Source organism: Athene cunicularia (genome assembly GCF_003259725.1).
Source record: "Athene cunicularia isolate RWA chromosome 1 unlocalized genomic scaffold, athCun1 chr1_part2, whole genome shotgun sequence".
Taxonomy (NCBI): domain Eukaryota; kingdom Metazoa; phylum Chordata; class Aves; order Strigiformes; family Strigidae; genus Athene; species Athene cunicularia.
In genome coordinates this window covers 55,889,476-55,908,740 of record NW_020799092.1, presented here as the reverse complement: position 1 = coordinate 55,908,740, position 19,265 = coordinate 55,889,476, and the positions used below count along the sequence as shown (strand labels likewise).

Sequence of the window (19,265 nt, the reverse complement as noted above, 5' to 3'; positions counted from 1 at the left end):
GGGGGAGGCACCTGCCGCCGCCTTCCCCGCCCCGGAGCACCGAGGCCGCAGCGGCCTCCCGGCCTCCCTGCCCGTGGCGTACTCGGAGTTTAAATTTGATCCAGGTTCGTGCCGAATCCGGCAAATGGCTTTAAAAACCTGCAGTACGGCAGGACAAAAATCTCAATCTTGTCAGCAAAAAAATCTGTTTGGCTGTTTCGGGTTTTTAAAAATTACTTCTTTTAAAGGCATTTAAAGTTGGTAGGAGCATTCCTCTAAATTGACTTCTGGAGAAAAAAACCAGCTCAGCTCCATCCTGTCTGACATCAGCGGTGTAAATGGGACGCTGCAGTCAGGACTCTGCTCTCGCCTCACCTTTCCCCAGCTCCCTCTGCAGTCAAGGGAAACTGAGGAAAAGCAGGTGTGTGCTTGTTTTCCAAAGGAATTTATTGAGTTGAATTTGAAAAATGTTACAAATACCAAACAAACTCCGGGAAGCTGGATCCTGTTCCTTTTAGGATTTTTTTTTTTTTTTTTCTCCAACTGAACTGTGTTTTGTTTTGTTTGGCTGACTTGGGCTGGTTCTGAATTAATTTTATTTTCAGGCTTTTGGTTCAGCTAGCAGAAAAAATTATTATTTACAGAGCTCTACTTGAGAAATCATTCCACAGCCAAAAGAATCCCTTGTAATTGAAATTATATACATATCAGTGGTATTTTCACAAAGATATTATATTCTTGGGTAAGAATACACATCTCTCAGGAAACCACATGAACTTGAAAATGAAGACTATTTCGTATAAATAGGGAAAAGGTTTTGACTAAAAATTGTAAAGGCACACGCTTATAATGAGTATGTAAAATGACTGTATTTTGCAGTTGCACTTGAATCATCACACAAACATCTATATACCAGCTGAAACAAATTTGGAATATTGATTGTTCTAGGAATTGTGAACAATCTTTGCCTGTTCTTTATTACTTGGTGTCTCCATGTTTTATGCCAGTGCTGAAAGCTTTTACAAAATCTCTGGAAAAAAAAGAACATTTATATATTGATTCTTAATACAACTAGGCATGACCAGTAAGTGAAAGGATTGCATTCACATCTTTGACACCATCAGTGCACTGTCGAGCAGGTTCTGGCGGGCCGGCTAGGAGCCAGCAGGCTCTGCAACGCCTCTTAGGAATCTTCCTGCTGCAAAGAGGTTCAGGCTGGGCTCCACGCTCTCCCTCCCACAGTATTTTTTCATCTTCAAGCTCTCTTGAGCTCCTTATATAATTGAACTGACTTCTGTCTCCATGGAATTGTCTGCAGACAAGACATACTCTATTTTTTTCCCCCTTTAAACTATTCCATAGGGGAAAAAAACAGAAGATAAACCTTCTGGCACAGTAGTAAAATGCTCCTTTTCAAAGGGTACTCCAATGCATTCTGCAGTGGGCCTTTCCCTGAATTCAGCTGTGTTGATAAAGTGTCTTAGAGGTTGTTAAAGCATCGGGAGGAAGCTGACCCTAGCTGCACTGGAATGGAGGGGGAGTGTAGGTGGTGGCCACTTGTGACAAGTTCACACAAGAGTGCATGGCAGCCCTGGAGATCACTCAGTCCCCAAAACAATCTAACAGCTTTTCTAGGAGACATCAACGAGGAAGAATGGAGCAGTCTGATGAGGAGCATACAGAAGCACTATGTGAACACATAAAGGTCGCAAGCCCTTGGGAAGATGGCCACAGAGAAACCAGAACATAAAAACACCCAGATCTTTGTGAATTCTATGTCTCAGGCAAATCACTGAAAACCCACATGAAAACAGCATGGAGTTCCTCCTTACATAGGCTCCACAGCACATTTGTCACTGTGCCCGTTCCATCAGCACGCGCTTGCAGCCGTGTCCAGCTGGGAGTCCTGGGAAGCCTGGGACAGAACACTGAGGACTATCACTGAACACTTGCCCCTGCACTGCTAATACACTTCTCCTGGCATGCACCCCTGCCTCTGAATGCCAGAGGCTGTGAACAGGGAGCTGGCACAGGTGAGCCAGCTTTGGTTTTAGTTGTCCTCATGCTCATAAGCATGCAACACTTTCTAAAGTGTTAGAATTAGAATTTAAATCTTATGATCTAAGAGAGCATCATAACCTAAGCAGGCAGCGTGTGACTGACCACGAGAGAACGGCCATGCCATGAGATGCAGTCACAGATCTACTGTGAGCATCTTTTTCTATTTTATCTTTGGAAACTTTGAAGCTTGAACAAATCAAGGCACACAAGCCACAGTTCTACCTGCCCAAGGCCTCAGAGGGCGTGGCTGTTAGGAATCAAAGATTATAGTCTTGTGCTGAGGCAAGGGGCACTCGGTAAGACTATCACTGTAACATAAGTCAGGAACTAAAGTACAGCTGCCAGACTGGCTGCTCAAAACTCTTGGCAATTACAGACCATATCTAACAAGCTTCATACTTTCTTTAAGAGAAGAAGAACATAGATTTTTTTAAAATGTGCTAATAAATTCCTGCTCATTATTTCAATCATAATCAGCTTTTAGATAGAAAGTCAGTAAAACCCAGAGAAAGAGTGAGCAGCACAAGCGCATGCTTGAGCCTACTTGCCCTGCACAAATGTATACCAGCTGGAAAACCGTCACACTGAATTTCAGTGAAACTCAGGATACAAGCAGAAATAATGTATATATATGTGGTTGCTACTACAGTTCAGCTGAGTGACTGGAACTTGCTAGAACATGTAACACAGATGTAAGTCTGCCTCCCTAGACTTACAAATACATTAATTACTTAAAAAAATTAAATTGTTTAAGGCAGCTATGAAAATATCTGCGATGCTGAGCAAATCCAGTGCCAGGAAACATTAGCCAGATCTCAATGCATATGGTCTCTTAGAAATTAAAGCCATAAATGATCATCATATTAAGCCTTTGCTTGGAGTGATTTATTCAGGGTGTATGAGAAGGTAATCTGTAATCTGGTACTGAAGTCAAAACAATAAATTCTGTTTGCAGAATTTTTGTATCTTTCTCAGACAGTGTCACCTGTTTTGAAACCTGATTTCTATAAACCAAATTCGATTTCTAGCTGCACCAGCTCTAGTTTGAATGTGAAGTCAACAAGCTTTTGACAGTTCAGCAGATGAGAGCTCATCTGACAGAGTAATAGGTGACTACAAGGATTAATTACCCACTGAAAGAGATGTGGATCAGAGAGGAAAATAAGGAGAAAGATCATTTCTGCACCACTTCTGAAAGAAAAGGCCACCTCATTTCTGTCATATACATACAGTAGGAGGGGAACTCATCTTCACAGACCTTGTCCCCTTCACAGCACAGCCAAACTTCTCTGGGCTCTTTCTAGTTAGTGCCTTTGCTTTCAAATCAGAACAGAGTCAAATATCTCCAAACCCTCAAGGGATCTTTGAAACTATTATGCTCACAAAGGCCAAGTTAAAACCCTGTTCTGAATGTTTCCAGCTTTGTGTGTTTAGAAATCCAAATCTAGAATTTTTATTCTTTTAATCTGGTGTGGATAATGCTTAATGTAAGAGTATTTAATTCTGGAAAATCCTTACTGATGATTTCTAGAAATGCATGGCTATGAAAAAAACAACTTGTAGGTGACAAATATATTTAGGTTAAGTAAGAGCTCGTTAATCACTCATAAATCTTCTTAATGCATTTCAGATGTTTGCTCTGGACTTATTTCTGCTTTTGCTTCTTCAAGCAGATACTTGTCTTCCCCCGTGCAATGAAAACCATTACAGTCATCCTCTTTCTTATCTCTGCTCTCACATACAGACAATCCTGGATCATGTTATTTCTCTGTGTAGCAACAAATATATTCTGCATCACTTGGGATATCTGATGTTCTCGCCTGTTTTTTTCAGAACAGATATTCCATCATAAATGCATCAATTCACAAGGGATGGTTTTGATGGTGGTTCTCACTGAACCAAGTAGTGATGTCTATCAGTGATCTGAATTATGCTTTCCTGTTTATCATATCTGACACAGGCATCCTCTCTTAGAGCGAACACTCTCTGTAGTCCTCTCCTAGTGTATGAGTATTGAGTCTTCCAGAGAAGCACTAAAGGATTTTGTTTGCCAGCAGCTTCTACAGCTCAGAGTTCTCATTCAACCTTGTAATGAGGCTTACCAGTCTCACAGGAGTAAGATTTGAAGTACTTTTCTAATATGAGGACTTCTAACAACTGATCTGATGGGATTTAAATGAAACTTACTGTCTTGAAGAAAAGGATAACAATAGCAGAACTTGATTCCATGGTTTAAGCCTATTTGATAAATAAAATGGGAGCACAGCACAGGTTTGGCTGGCTCACTCATCCATGCCATTTATTTGCTAGCACACTGACTGGCCTGTGCCAACTCTCCCAGGGAATGACTGGACATGTTCTAGGGATACCACAGCCCAGGGGCTGTTTCCAGTAGACAGTATACAAAGGATCATCCTGTTTTGGGAGGCAAGAGTGCTCATCCATATTGATGTGACTACACAATGCTACTTGCTTTCTGACAAAGAAAGGCCCTGGTCTGTTTTATTTAGCTGTTAGGGGTAGCCAGTGACTCAAGCAGATACTCCAGCCCTGCTCAGTTTGGTTTCAGGAAACAGTGCACCTCTGACCATGCTCTCAGTGTCCTTAACAACAGTCCGAAATGCTATGCAGCCCCATTCCTTCTGGGTGAAATATGCCCGTTTAGCAGGTGTATTTCAGCTCTGCTCCTGGTTACCAAACCCCCACTTATCTCAGGGAGTCAGCATGAGAAGATACATGTAGTGCTAATGAGCATCTTATTCAAAATAAATTGCTATTCACTTACACTTCATCTACCCCTGGAAATACATAATATACTGCCTGAACTAAGAACAGTACTTCTCTCAACACTGGGTATACCCCAGTTACTTATGATACCTTTCTCTTGTCTGTGGACTGGGTTATAGCCTGCCTTCCTCTCTCATCTGCTCCTTGACAAGTGTTTCCAGTTTCTTTGGAACTCCCTACAAGGATTCTGCCCTCCCTGACCTGTCAGTTTCCACTGAACAGAGCAGAAACTTTGAACAATTACCATGTATCACTTTTCAGCTGCCAAAGATTGTCCCTGCACAACTGCCACTTTCTTGGAGTCTGTGGCAACACCCAGAACTCAAGTCACCTTTGTGCTCCTCTGAAGCAGACTACACAAAGGTAACGAAACAATTAATATCTAGTGAAAGTAAGACAGGTCCTTTCTGTGTTATTCAGGTCCTCTTTCAGACTTCCTGTACTAGTACCATTGGCTACAAAAGGCTGGGACTCTCATACTATACACATACTCAGGTAATAGCAGATAGCCCAGCTGCTCAAGGCTAGCCTGCGTGTAGACTCAGCACTCATTCTCTACCTCTGTAGACTGCTTTGCTATTTCTTATCTCTGAAAGACCTGGTGTTTGTGCATTGTGAAGGTTTCTCATTGTGTAGCAGAAAATTTATTGTTCCAGGCTCTGAGGTAGAATACAAGGCATTCTTGGTGCAGATTCAAGACTGGGGTTCACTTCTGGCTATGTTTTGTTAGAACTGAGACTCCATCAGTTTGCAATGCAAATGCCACCTGCGCTTGCTAACCAACTTTCACTCTAGTGATAACTGTATGTTAAATACGTGACCTTATTTAGAAATCTCAGTGGCATTTACATAGTTCCAGTTCACAGCATTCACTGGACATCAGCTGTGTTTCATGACAGTTTTATTACCCTACCTGTGGAAAACCTCAGCCTTTCAGACACCGAATACAATGCAGCTCACTGTATTCTGTGAGACAGAATCATGTTTTTTACTGGATTAAAAGTAACTGTGGTGGAACCAAGTTTCCAGTACAATATTTCTAATGCAGCTTAGGGCTTAATTTGCTTCCTAATTTTGATGCCTAAAATAGAGCTCTAAAATAGGGATAAATTGAATATATGTTAAATTGTTCATTTTAAACTATGTGCTGTAGTCAAGAAATTATTAAGGAGAATGCTTGAGATAAAGTATTTTCTGTACAGTTCTGAGCTATCCAGAAAAGAAAAAAGGTCTAAAATCCTTACTTCATTTAAGTCACATTGCCTACAGCAAGGCCAGAATTTTACCTAAAGAATGAAAACAAAGAGACAAAATGAGACAAGAGAGCAGTGTTTTGCAAAGGAGTCACGTAGCATGCAATTGCCCAAAGCTGAACTCTGCAGAGTCATTGTTTCATGACCCAAACATGAAACAGGAAAAGCATTCACTTTCCCATTGGTTACCACAGTTTTGAAATGGATGGAATTTTCCATCATTTCATAACCTGCAGTGCTGTGATTTCTCCTTCTGATGAGGAATTGCAGCCAACTGATAACAGAGAGAAATCTGCCAGACCATATGGTGGAAAATTCCAAGGAATATTACTACATCTAGTCTGAAAAATGCCCCTGCAATGTAGATTTGACAAGAGAATGTTTATTTTATGAAAGAGTGTCACTTAATACCATTAGCAGGACTAAGAATCCTTTAGAACTGCAGGTGCTGTGTAATGTGACAATTAAGTGGGTGGTAATGCAGGCAATATTGGTAAACAGCAAGATTATTAAGAAATAATTGATCTGAAGCAGAACTGGGCTAGTGACAAGCTAGCACTACCTCACTAGAACTTTCCAGTTCTATCTGTCTTTCCTGATGCATGGTCTGCTCAACTTGCAGTTTCTTCTTTCCATGATCATGTCTGCTAAGTTCATTTTCCATCACTCAGTTTACAGATCCTATGTTCCTCTCAGCACAGGCAATGGACCCTCTAGTCTAGGGTTCCTGGCTGCTACCTGCCTGGCCTATGTATCTTCTGCACACTTAGGATGGTGGCATATGAACAGCAGACAACAACTGATAGCAGTAGTGAAGGTCCACAGAAAAAGGCTTTCAATCTTCTTTCATTCTGTGTCTAATACCTCCATCACCTCGCTGTTCCTTCAACTTGTTCATAATGGACTTTGTCACGCAGCATTTAGTGATTTTTTTTCAGTTAAGGCTCACTCAGTCTTATCTCTTCTTGGAAGGCTTCTATCAGTGCCCTTCTGCCCCTTCTTCATATCACACATCTTGCAATACTCCTTGCCACTTCCTTCTTGTACTTTCCATCAAAGTACAGCACTTAGAAATTTCTTGCTCACAAGTCTCATACTGAGCTCATTCCTCAGAAACTGCCTTCATGACTACAGTATAAAATGTACCTACATTTGCAATCATGCTATACACAATTTAGTTTCATATAATTTAGTCTCTCTTTAGGGTTTTTGTTCCTGTTTGATTCTGTGAGGTATTTCTACATTGGCCCAACAGGGCACAAATTGTCCTTTTCTGGCCACCTCCTCCTGCTGTCTTCACTCTCTAACAACAAATATGGAATTGTGCCTGTGAAACCTGTGTTATTCCTCTCATTCCTTCTCATCTTGGTGGTGGAGCTTGGCTTTTTAAATATTTATTTTTTCTGAGTGACAGTACTGAATGTAAAATTCAGTATTTTTCTCCCATGCATTTGAGTGAGTTGTGCTGAGCTGAATCCAAGTCTTACAGGTCTGGCTCCTATTCACATTCTGAGAGATCTGCTGATGTCTCTGGAGCTCTGTCCTGTGCTTTGGGGCTCAATCTATACAAGGATGATGAATGCCCAAGGTGCGGACATTAAGTAATTGCCTTCTGCTACAAGGAAACCCCAGAGCAAGGCACAGCAGTAGTGCACCTGATGCTTTATACCTGAAACCATCTATGTGATTAGAGTCTCACCAGTATTCAGGAGTCAAGGGTGTCATTTCTTTGTCTACATCAGCTACAGGCAATGTGGAAGAGAGAGGTGCAGATTTCCCATTGTGAAACTGGTAACAGTTTAGTTAGGATCTTTGTTGCTTTCAGGTTTCTCTGAGGTCAGTAGATCTGAGGTGCTGTGAACTAGCCCCTAGCCATGTCTCTCTCCACTTACCACTATGATAACTACACTCCTAAAATTGGACTCGCTGGTCTCCCAATTATATGCCTAGTTTGGTATGGTGAGGGACGGTCTGCAGCTTGTATCCAGCAGATTTTTAAAGCAAACAACTTGTTTTTAGTCAAAGGATCTAACACTAATTGAACAAAGAAGACTAAAAAACAACTTTTCCCTGGAGAGGGCAAGTGAAGAGGGAAGTGTTGATCTCTTCTCCTTGGTATGCAGTGATAGGACACGTGGCAATGGCTCAAAGCTGCACTAGGGAAGGTTTAGACTGGACATTAGGACATTCTTTACTGAGACAGTGGTGAAACACTGAAACAGGCTTCCTAGAGAGGCGGTTGATGCCCCCCAGCCTGTCGCAATCTTCTTTTGGTCAGCCCTGAATTGGTCAGTCAGTTGGACTAGATAATCGTCATAGGCCCCTTCCAACTGAAACCTATTCTATTCTATTCTATTCTATTCTATTCTATTCTATTCTATTCTATTCTATTCTATTCTATTCTATTCTATTCTATTCTATTCTATTCTCTATTCTATTCTATTCTTCTATAGATAGCCAGCTCTCAGCAGTGAGGAAAGAGAACACCCCAGTCTAAGCATAATACCCTAAGTACACTGTGCAGATACTTACATTTTTTTACCTGCATTTGTTTCTATGAAGACACTGAAAAAAATTCAGAGCAAATGTTCTGCTCTGGACTCCTGCACTGTGATGGTATTATGATTCATTCCACTGCATCAGTCTGAACAACAAAGCTCTCAGGGATTACATAGGAGGGAGTTTAAAATGGTTTAAAAACACCCTTCAGACCTTTAAGTAAATAGGTAGGTATGTATTGAGAAAGATTTTTAAAGTGAAGATCTGAAATAATTATCCCTTGGAATCCTGGCACGAGAACTAGGTTTACTGCTAATATTCTGCTTGCTGTTTCTCTAATAAGTCCTGTTGTAACTTTCTAATAGGACCACGCTAAACTGAGATAGTTGGCACCTTGCATCCTCTTCTTTTTACCGGCTTTTTATTTCTGTAGGACTTGTTGATGTAAACAGAAATGTGCAAATACTTGTTATGAATTACTATAGGGTTGTTAACGGGGCACATTGTCCTTCAAGAGTTCTTTTCTTCAGAGACATATAGCACTGAAACATTCTCTCTCTTTTTATTTTGTTTCCACAGAAAAAGAGGTACAAATGAAGAAATACAAATTTTATGTACTGCAGAAATGTAAGTACGAAGAAAAAAGAAGACATCTATTAATCTGGATAAAGACTGAAATCCCATTCTGGATAACAAGATCAATTTGTAAAGTGACATTAATATATCTAGTACTTACCAAAATAAGTCCCGAGATTAATGAGGAAGTGCCTGTCAGGGCAACATAGAACTTGGGGGTTAATGTGTTCAAAAACATACTCACTGAAAAAGAAAAGAAAAGAAACCATGAGTACAAGAACAGGACATGTTCCGAACATGTGTCCCATCCTCCTCCCAACTACTTTCCAACTTCAGATAAAGTATTATCTTAATTCTGATAAAAAAAGACAATTTAAAGAACATCCTGTTCCATCTGCCTAACATGTGATAAAGCAGTGTTAGATTGCCACATGCAAAATTTTTTATTCACAACAGAGTCAATCACAAGGCATTGGAAAACATTTGCACACATGTTTTTCCTATTCCAGTCAGCGCTCCACTGACACTGAGTTCAGGATTCCCCATGATATATGGAAGCCATTTTATTATCTGCTTTTGTTTCTCCAGTGCAGTTAGAAATCTTAGGTGTAGATCTCAATGTCTTGCATCCAATATTGTCTCAACATCCTGTATGATCCTGGTGAAATTATCTGGACAAACTTTTTAAAGCCTTTTACTTCTCATTACCTTGGTTCCTCCACTTACAAAGTAGGAGGTAACAACATTTCCCTAACTCATTCCACTGCAGTAAAGTTGGTGAACCATTCAGTATGAAAACAGTGAATAATTTCATACAACAGATTGGACCTAATTGGCTTTCTGATAATTAAGGATGAATATCATAATAGCTGTAAAGATTATTTGAAATTTAGGTCAGAAGCAAAGCCAGACAAGTTGTAAGGAATGGCAATTCCATCTGTATGGGCTTCTAGAAATTCAAAGGGCTTTTCTAGCCATATCCCATTTTGGAAGCTGCTGAGAGAATCACCAGGTAGTCGTACTCAGCACCCCACAGAAAATCCCAGTGGCCTTAACAGAATAAATAACGTTTTTACAGGTTTTGGATCACTCTACAGAAGCTACTAGGGAGAAATAGAGCTCTTTCACTAAATTCTAGATGTTTAAAGAAAACTCTCAACTTCCCATCACCTCCATCTTTGACAAATTGAAACATTCTCTATTAAACTATACTGAGGGTTAGAATACCTTCTGTAAAAAACTCTACTGCTCTCATCCTTAACCAGCGTCAAAGATTTCTCATACATCTATACATATATGTATATACATGCATATATATTTGTGTATATATATATATGCATCCATTACTGAAGAGGGAACTGAGAATAATTAGCAGGTAAATTTAAAAGGCTTGTAGCAGACTAGCAGTCATTAAAAAACGCTGATAGGAGATCTGCATACATAGGTGGGAGGCCCTCAGTTCATTCTGTTCCTTTTAGAAATTACACTTACTGATATTAAATATTATGGAGCCACAAAGTGAAGAGAAGACAACAGCAGGATACACTTCACCAAATATATTATTAGTTTTCCATAACCAGTAAGAGAAAAATTGTTTTCAGAAATGCATCACAAAAAGAGATTGAAACCCTGCAATTCAGCTACCTTGTTTGGCTTTTGACTACATATTTTCTATATTTTTTTCTTGAAAAAGCCATGAACTGTTAAAATGGAAATGTCATTTTTTTCTCCATTGGAGTGGCATTAAGAACCAAGCTGATACAGTAAGGTTAGTGGGGTTTAATTACACTGTATATTTTCTTTCACAATTTAGTTGGATGCCAGATTCTCATCTAGTTTAAATCTGCATAACATCCCCAGTTTTACTGTGTGCTACAGAGCTACACTGATTTATGCCACCTCTATATCAAAAGTCAGGATTTTCCAACTTCTTTTTTTTTTTTTTTTTCCTGTTCCCATTCTTCCTTTTTTTAATGTCTAATACAAGCTGATTTTGAAATAGTAGTCCCTGCTTTCTTCAGCCCCAGAAGGATGAGGAATGGAGAGACTGAAATAGCTTTGGCTTCTACCAACCACCATGAGTCCTTTAGAAGAAACATTCCACATTCTGGAATGTAAACGTAAGCCAGAGACATAATCAAACTATGTCACTGGGGAAATTTCAAATTGCCAGTGAAATTACTTCCTCTGCTTAGGTCAGGATATTCCTGAGAGAGAATATGCTATGATGGGATATAGATGTCCATGTTCCCCATGTAGGACAATGCTGCTGCAGTGCCAACAATAACATGAAAAGCCAGGCAGCAGGAGACTTTACAGAGGTGCTTTCTCTTCCACTCCTCCGCCATGGTTTCACAGCTCATGGAATGCTGGAATTGTTCCTATTAAACTGGAAAAATTTTCCCATTATCCTGGAGGAAATTAGATTTCCAAAGCTGTGAAGCTACCTAAGTCTCCTGTGTTTTAGAAGATTCCACATGAGGATATCCATTGAATAACGGTATAGTCTATTTGCTTTAAATCCCCCTTGCCTGTTTCACTAAGAAATGCTGAAAAGAGAACAAAGTTTCTTAAGCAGTGATGAGATACTCACTTATCATCACTGACTTCCATAAATAAAATTTGCTTTGGGAAATGCATCCCTGTTTGGAAGAGCCATCTCAACACATTAGCTCCAGAGAGCTCATCAATGGAGTAGAATGAATGAAGCTGTTAAGAAATGTTGTTAGCTTTTCTCCATCACCACTCTTTTACCAGCAATGTATACTGATTTATAGACAAACCCTCAGATCTGAATGGAGATAGGATTTTATTTATCTGTTGTTTGCACCTGTATTACTCCTCTCTTCTTTGCTTGCATGTATACTGGTGCTCTTTTATGCTCTTCAATACAGGCTGCTACAATTCTTCACTTGTACAGCTTAGTCATGGGAACTGGTAAGGTGAACAGGTATAACACTGGATGCTTTTAGATTGTATGGGCCAGACTCCCAGCTAACTGGAATAGCTCAGTAGATTTGCTCCAGTTGCGCTCAACTACCAGAGCTGCTTATCTGGACTATATCTCCCTAATCCTTTTTCCATTCTTCTTCCCACTATTAAATGTAAGAATCTTTGTTCCATTATGAAAACTATCAACTTCTGCCAGTTATTAACTACCCTCACAGTCCTTTTGTCTCCATAAATAATTATTAACAAAGGCAAACACTTTCTAATAAGAAACATATCTCCAAAGCAGTAAAACTAAGCACTGGAGGATCTATGGTCAGACTATTTTTATTCTGAAGTCAATGGCAATTCAGTCATTGTTTTGGTGGAAACTACATCAAGGCCTAGTTCTCATAATATTAATACCAAAAGTAAAAATTAACCCACTTTTGGTTTATTTGTCCTGGTTTGAATGAGTGGCAGGGGCTTTTTGGTAGCAGGGGAGGGGGCTACAGCAGTGGCCCCCTGTGAGAAGCTTCTTGAATCTCCCCTGGCTCCAAGTTGGACCTGCCTTTTCACGAAGGCCAGGCCAGTTAACTGTGCCTCTGTGATAACATAAATAAAATAAAGGGGAACCTGGGAGAAGCTGGGGGAGTTGTGAGGAGGAGTTGTGAGGAGAACATCTGTGTGAACACCAAGGTCAGTGGAGGAAAGGAGGAGAAAGGGAGGAAGTGCGCCAGAGCCACCCCACCCTGCCACCCATAGGGGTCTACAGTGGAGCGGATACCGATCTGCAGCCCGTGGGGGGCCCCATGCCGACCCAGGTGACTGCACCCAAAGGAGGCCAGGACCCTATGAGAAGGAGGCCCTGCTGTTGAAGTTCAGCGCTGGGAGGATTGCAACATGTGGGGGTGACCCACACACCCATGGGAGTGACTCATGTCAGAATTTGTGGAGGACTGTCTCCTGTGAGAGGGAAACTGTGCTGGAACAGGGGAAGAATGCCAGAAGTCCCCACATCCCGAGATGGAAGAAGTGGTAGGACTGACCACATCCCCCATTCCCTGCTCCCCTGTGCTGCTGTGGGGGGAGGAGGTAGAGAAATCAGAAGCAAAGATGAGCCCAAGAAGAAGGAAAGGATGGAGGAAGGTGTTTTCAAGATGTGGTCCTCCTCTGTCTATTGTTGTTAGTGTGTATTAAATGCATGTTCTTTTTTTCTTCCCCTAATGAGTCTGGTTTTTGCCTATGCCTTAAAGGAGGAGGTTATCCCTTCTTGTCCTTATCTCAAATTCCTGGGTCTTCTGCTTCCCTCCTCAGCACTGGGGTGGAAAGGGGGGAGTGAGTGGCTGCATGGTGCTCAGTTGCCCTCTGAGCTCAAACCACAACACTGATACATATCATTATTCAAAAGAGAACATTTCTTTACAGTGAGCATTCTGACATTGAAGAAATCACTCTCACATCCAGTGCCTCCATCCTGTAGAGGACTCAGATTTCCTTCAGTGTGTTGCACTAAACTAGAGCCATTAAATAATGCCAAATGTCCATTTGCCTAAATTTGGATAGCAGTATTTTTCTCCTATATCTCCATTTGATGAAGTAGCAGGATTGAGGACCAGAGAAATGAGAGTTGAAGATATCAGCAGAAGATGACTGCAGAATAAAGAAGCCAAGTAGAATCACCAGCAAAAGTTGTATGTCCTTTCTTCTGAATTCATAACATGTCAGTGATTGCCTAATTTATATCTGTCCACATAGGGAAGATGGTGCAGTTATTCAGCTTGGAGTAACATCTCTTGTCTGTAACTTTATAGAACTTTAAAGGGCAACTAATGAGTATCTAAGAGAAAGAAACTTGCCTGATGTTCCTACAGTGCCAACTCATTTAAAATTACTATCAAATCCCAATTATTTCCACAGGCTTTTGACAATGAATGATTTATTTTAGGTGTGTTAGTAGAGATGACGGAATACAGTACAGTCTGGGTTTTTTTTTAAGGAAAACCAGCATGAGCTATAAATGCTGTCTAAACAAGCCAAACATGTCTGCTCATGGCCTTACAAATACCCACCCTGCTCTTTCTTCCCTTCTCTTTATTACTTTCATTTTAGTCATGCTTGAGTCATCCAGAATAAGGCACTATTTACATTTCCAAAGGTGCCTAAGTTACACTGGTAAATTGATCCACCCTATTGTATAATATTTAGGGAAGGACTGTTATTTCATTGTTAACTGTGCATGCTCACAGAAATGAATTTACATCCTATTCAATAATGGCAGAAAAGCTAAAAAAGCACACAAGTCATACCTAATATTCCCTGTTGAGGCTAATCAAAAGAGGCAATTAAAATGTTCTTGAAAGCTGATTGTGTTTCATTCCTATTACGTGTGTTATTCATTGACAGTACTTGTGATTCATTCTGAACATGGGAATAAACAAGAGAGGAAAACACAGATATTTTTCAAGCAACAAAATCCTCGAATTATGTAAAATGTATCACTCAAGCTGATAAAACACTGTTGCTTTACAAATTTATTCAAGGACTTAAGGCATTCAGATTTCAAGCATGTGAGGAACCACAGTAGGAGGGAAATACTGGGGTTAAACTGCTCAAAGTATCATCCTGCTGCTGTATCAGTTAATTACATTAGACGATCATTAGGGGAGAGAGTATTGCAAACTACCCACTATTCCCACGTGTGGATCTACTAAATTGACAGCTCCATCACCTGCTTCTGAATGTGCGGCTATGCAGCTTGCACTGTAAAGTGCAAATAAAAATTTAATGGCAACGTTACATGAATCATACACACAAAACAGACCAAGCCAAGACAGGACCACATCATTTGTGGCACTTGTAAGAGGAAAAAAATTCCCTGAACAGAATGTTATCTTAAAATACAGATAAAATAAAATATATATCAATAGCTTAGTATAAAAAAGATGCATTGCAGACCCAGAATTGAAGATCAAACATAAACAACCCAAACATATTGAAATACACATAAAGGCATAGCTCTTTTTGTGCCAGTACCTCTGTGCTCCTAAGTGAGACAAGATTTCTGGGTACAGTTGTAACTTTTATGAGAACAAATAGCCAGAAAACATAAAAAAGCTTATAGTTACAGAGCCCTTCTAGTGCATTACTGGTCCTTAAGTTATCATGAGTAAAATATCTGTATCCCTAAGAAATTTTGCTGCTCTTTCTGTCTTCACTCTCCATAATATTTGCTCAGTATGCAGACCAGCGCAAATTCTTGTAACACCAGTGCCAAGAGCCCAAATCCTTTAGACAGGTGACAAGCTAAGAAACCTGTCGTTAAAGACCTCTGACACAGCAATTCAACTTCTTTTCACTGGAACCATTCATTCAAGCTTGTGTTCAAGCATTGTACAGAGGATGGGGCAGTGACTAGCTTATTTCACAGGACATTTCAGCATTGATTAATGCAACCCCTTAAGTCAAAGTAGCTGCAGCAGTGAAGAACTCTACCAAAGTGTCAGCAAAGAGGTCAAAATAAAGTTCAATAAACTACTTTTAACAAATGCATAATATTCCCCTCTCTGAGTACAAAGTGCTGCATACTCTTGACATTAATTAAACTACTTATACATAAACTTTCTGAACCCTCAACCCATCCCTTGTAAGAATGTTAACAATACACTTTTGGGAAAACATGCTGGGGTCAGGCTGAATTATGCATTATATACTATGATGGCCTCCAGCTCAATATAACAAGCCCTACCAGATTTAAAGCTAGCCCAGCATATTTGTCTCAGGGAAAAAACAAAAACAAAAACCAAAACCAAAAAAAAACCCCAAACAACAACTTTTACTATTTACTAGGGTTTTCCTTGGGAAGCTACTGAGGTTTTTTTAACTTCTTCAGACTTCTTGAAGAAATTACCAAAGAAGAAGTAAGCATTCAAAAGTTTAAGAATGCTGCAGAGTGAGTTTCATTTTTAGTTGCTGCAAATGCTACCCAACTTCCTTCTGTAAGGCCTTTTGTCTAGATCTGTTTTCAAAACTTGAAGACATTTGTCACTCAGAAGCAAACACGTGGCCATTCCAGGCAGAAACTAACAGTGTCTCTGTGCTGTGCACAAGGAGATCCAGATGCCCGCTCATTTTGTTTAACCACCCACTCTTGTCCTAAAGGTGTAAGGCTGAGTGAGAGTCACATTCAGACATCTGGAGCCTAAGCTCATGGCTGGTGAAGTCTGTTACTTTCAGTGAATGCTGGATCAGAGCCCAGGTGAGAAAAAATGGTGATGTGCTACCTATTACTTCAGATAAATAATGAACTCTGATTAACTACATAGTTGTGCATAATCAAAGTTCTGCCCTTACAGATATTTCTAATTAGTGAAATAAAACTTTCTGGACTGAAGACCACCACACTTTCTCTTCCGTATTTCCACATCTCAAAAGTAGGTTTTCCCTTTGAACAGAATACTTTTACCACAATAAAAAGGGAGAGTGAGTAGGGATGGTCTATTATGGAGAGAAGTCAGGTATCATGGGAGAAGCTTTAATCCACAAAGTGAAGCCCAAAGTGAAGAAAGAGCAGAAGGCAATAATACAGTACCAATTCCAGGGCAAAAACATTCAAATTCATTTACTTATAACTGAAAAACAAAGAATTTTGAAGGTTGCAGATGATGAAGATACCATTCTCTCCTCTTTGTGATCCATTGGCCCACTGAGCAAATTATATCCAGCACAGAAAACTGAAACAAATCTTAGTGAATTCAGTCCATCTTTTCCCAAACAACCATACCTGAGGATTGCTAACAAATTCAATTTAATCATTCTCCTCAACATTTTAATTCATTAAATATCTGAAAACCAAAGTGACATAATGATCAGTGCTGGCCTGCTTTTCAACATCAGCTCTATATTCATGTTGTAATGTCCAAAAATTATCAGATTGTTCAAATTTCTAGCAGTCCTAGCAGGAATTAATCTGTGCTGGTTCTGGAGCTTTTGGGACTTACATAAATATACCATGTCCTTCAGAGTGCATTAACCATTCAGCCTGTTAGACATTAAGATTGCTCATCCCCAATGAGAATAATATACAGGGAAACATAATTGATAAGAGACAAGAGCCATCACAGAACAGAGGGCAGAAGGACATACAGGTGAATCCAGGAAACCAGATCTGGAAGACAAAAACTACTTAGACACTACTGTAACTTGGGAAAGGGGAAAGAAAAGAAAACCAGATCAGAGACAGACAAGTATAATACAGAGAAGAGTTAAAAATAAAAAATGGAATAGAGATAAAAATTAACATGTGTAGAAAGATTAACATGGAGACAAAAACAACAAAAGCAAGAAAGACACACAAGAAATTACACATGTAACATGAATGTAAATGAAGTTATTTTCACTTTAGCAAAAGATGTTTTGCAATTCAGAAGTATCTTCACTGGGAGAAATAAGACTGCCAACGCTAACAGTTTTGGTCATTTAGGAAAAGATACCATCAACAAGTGATTCCTTGGTATCAAATACACCCCAAAGCCTTGTCTCACAAACTGAGGCACTTAACACAACATGCTAGTCAAGATTCCCATTTCCAATCACATCTTCCCAGAATGTCCTACTAAGGTCAGCTACTACACTTTCCCCCAGGAACACACAGGCACAGGATGTGCTATGCCCACCCCAAGAAAAACATTTGCTTTGTGAATTTAAATACTAAAACCAACTTAGGATATCTAGACTCAAACACAGTATTTTACTATTCCATTTGTATGAGATCATGAACTTCCTACCTTGTGGATTTGGGGAGAATGAAAGTATGGAGAAAAAAAGATCAACTTTCCCCATTAAAGCAGCTATTATAATGCAAATTTGCTGCCATGTATTTGCCCCTGCCAAGGACAGGGACATTTCCTCTTGCTTTCACAATGCAGTGCTGACATGAGTTAATTACACAGCTCCTGTTAATTGCAGAGTATGCTGCATGGACACCAAGATTTGCTAACATATTGGCATCAAAAAGATCACATTTAAAAACCAAAAATAAAACCAAAAACCCCCATAGCATTTCCATTTAAAGAAAAAGAAAATGAGGATGAAACCATTTCCTGGGACCTTACGGCCCTTAGCTGTCAGGAATTGAACTAGTCTGCATTTCTTTATGATCATCAAAGTGTCCTAATGCAAAAAGCAGACTTCTGGTATTAATATACACGTGGAAGGGAGGAACTAGGCCAAGTAAGAATGAGGTACAAAGGATAAGCAATGCTATACTGAGTAGAGATATAAATATTCGGATTTTTAGAGATGTGGATGTCATTTGGCTCTTAGTTAAATTCTCTTGCAACACTTCCAGCCTCAATTCTTCTAAATTCAGGTTGCTTGCAAACCGATTTGAAATGCTGTCTTTATACACATCTCCCCTGCAGATTTTAAAGTTTCAAGAAATATATGAGTCCTTGTCTTAATTTGTGATTAAGATTTGAGGAAGCACTCTCTAAGATTTGTGATGGGGGGTTTCCTCTGCTGTGCAATGGTGCAAGGTGTCTTTGTAGGCAGAACCAGTTCAGATATTGGAGAAGGCACCTTCACAGTTAGCTTGTGGTTTCCCTTTCTAACCATAACACATCAGCATGTGTGAGTATCGGCACATACACAAAATCAGGGGAAATCTTGATGTGATGCTATAGTCAAATAAGGATGAATTCCTTGGCGGTCTCTCATGTGACTGCAGAGTATCACTGTGTACAGACATTTTCTACCTTCTTTTAGATACACAATTGTAAGAGAAAGCAGGAGTATACTGAGCTCTTCAGAGGACAGCTGTTGCACAGTTTATTAGGTAGATGATTTTAAGACTTTTTTTAAATCTTAAATTTAAGGCACGCAGCAATTGGGCTCCATTGAAAATCAGCTGTAATGTATTTCATTGCAAAGATGTACCTAAACACTGCAACAAAATTACCTTTTTCAGTCTGCGCCCCAAACTGTTCACACAAATCAGTATTTTAAAATTATTCTTAACTATTCATTCATGTAACTGAACTGATATGGCTTTATCCAGTTTGGACAGGCACTGTTTGTGAAGTCAAGCCTACCTGTTACCTTAACTGTCACTTATTCTGAGGCATTACACAGATTTATGTGGTTTAGCCTTTCAAAGCTGTATTAAAACAAAAGCCAATTACT

The 19,265-nt window shown here is 39.7% G+C and overlaps 1 protein-coding gene across 4 annotated transcripts in view; it reads right to left on the bottom strand.

The window, feature by feature from the left end:
- The window catches only part of ST7 (suppression of tumorigenicity 7), a 132,616-nt gene that overhangs the window by 61,095 nt on the left and 52,256 nt on the right, over positions 1 to 19,265 (bottom strand). For 3 of the 4 annotated variants that reach the window (XM_026867765.1, XM_026867762.1, XM_026867763.1), the window contains exon 2: positions 9,316 to 9,398. In XM_026867765.1, the coding sequence (XP_026723566.1) occupies positions 9,316 to 9,393 (78 nt within the window). In that variant the 5' untranslated portion in view covers positions 9,394 to 9,398. Of the gene's footprint in view, positions 1 to 9,315; positions 9,399 to 15,398; positions 15,403 to 19,265 lie in introns of those variants that run through there. The other variant, XM_026867764.1, reaches the window with a different exon arrangement.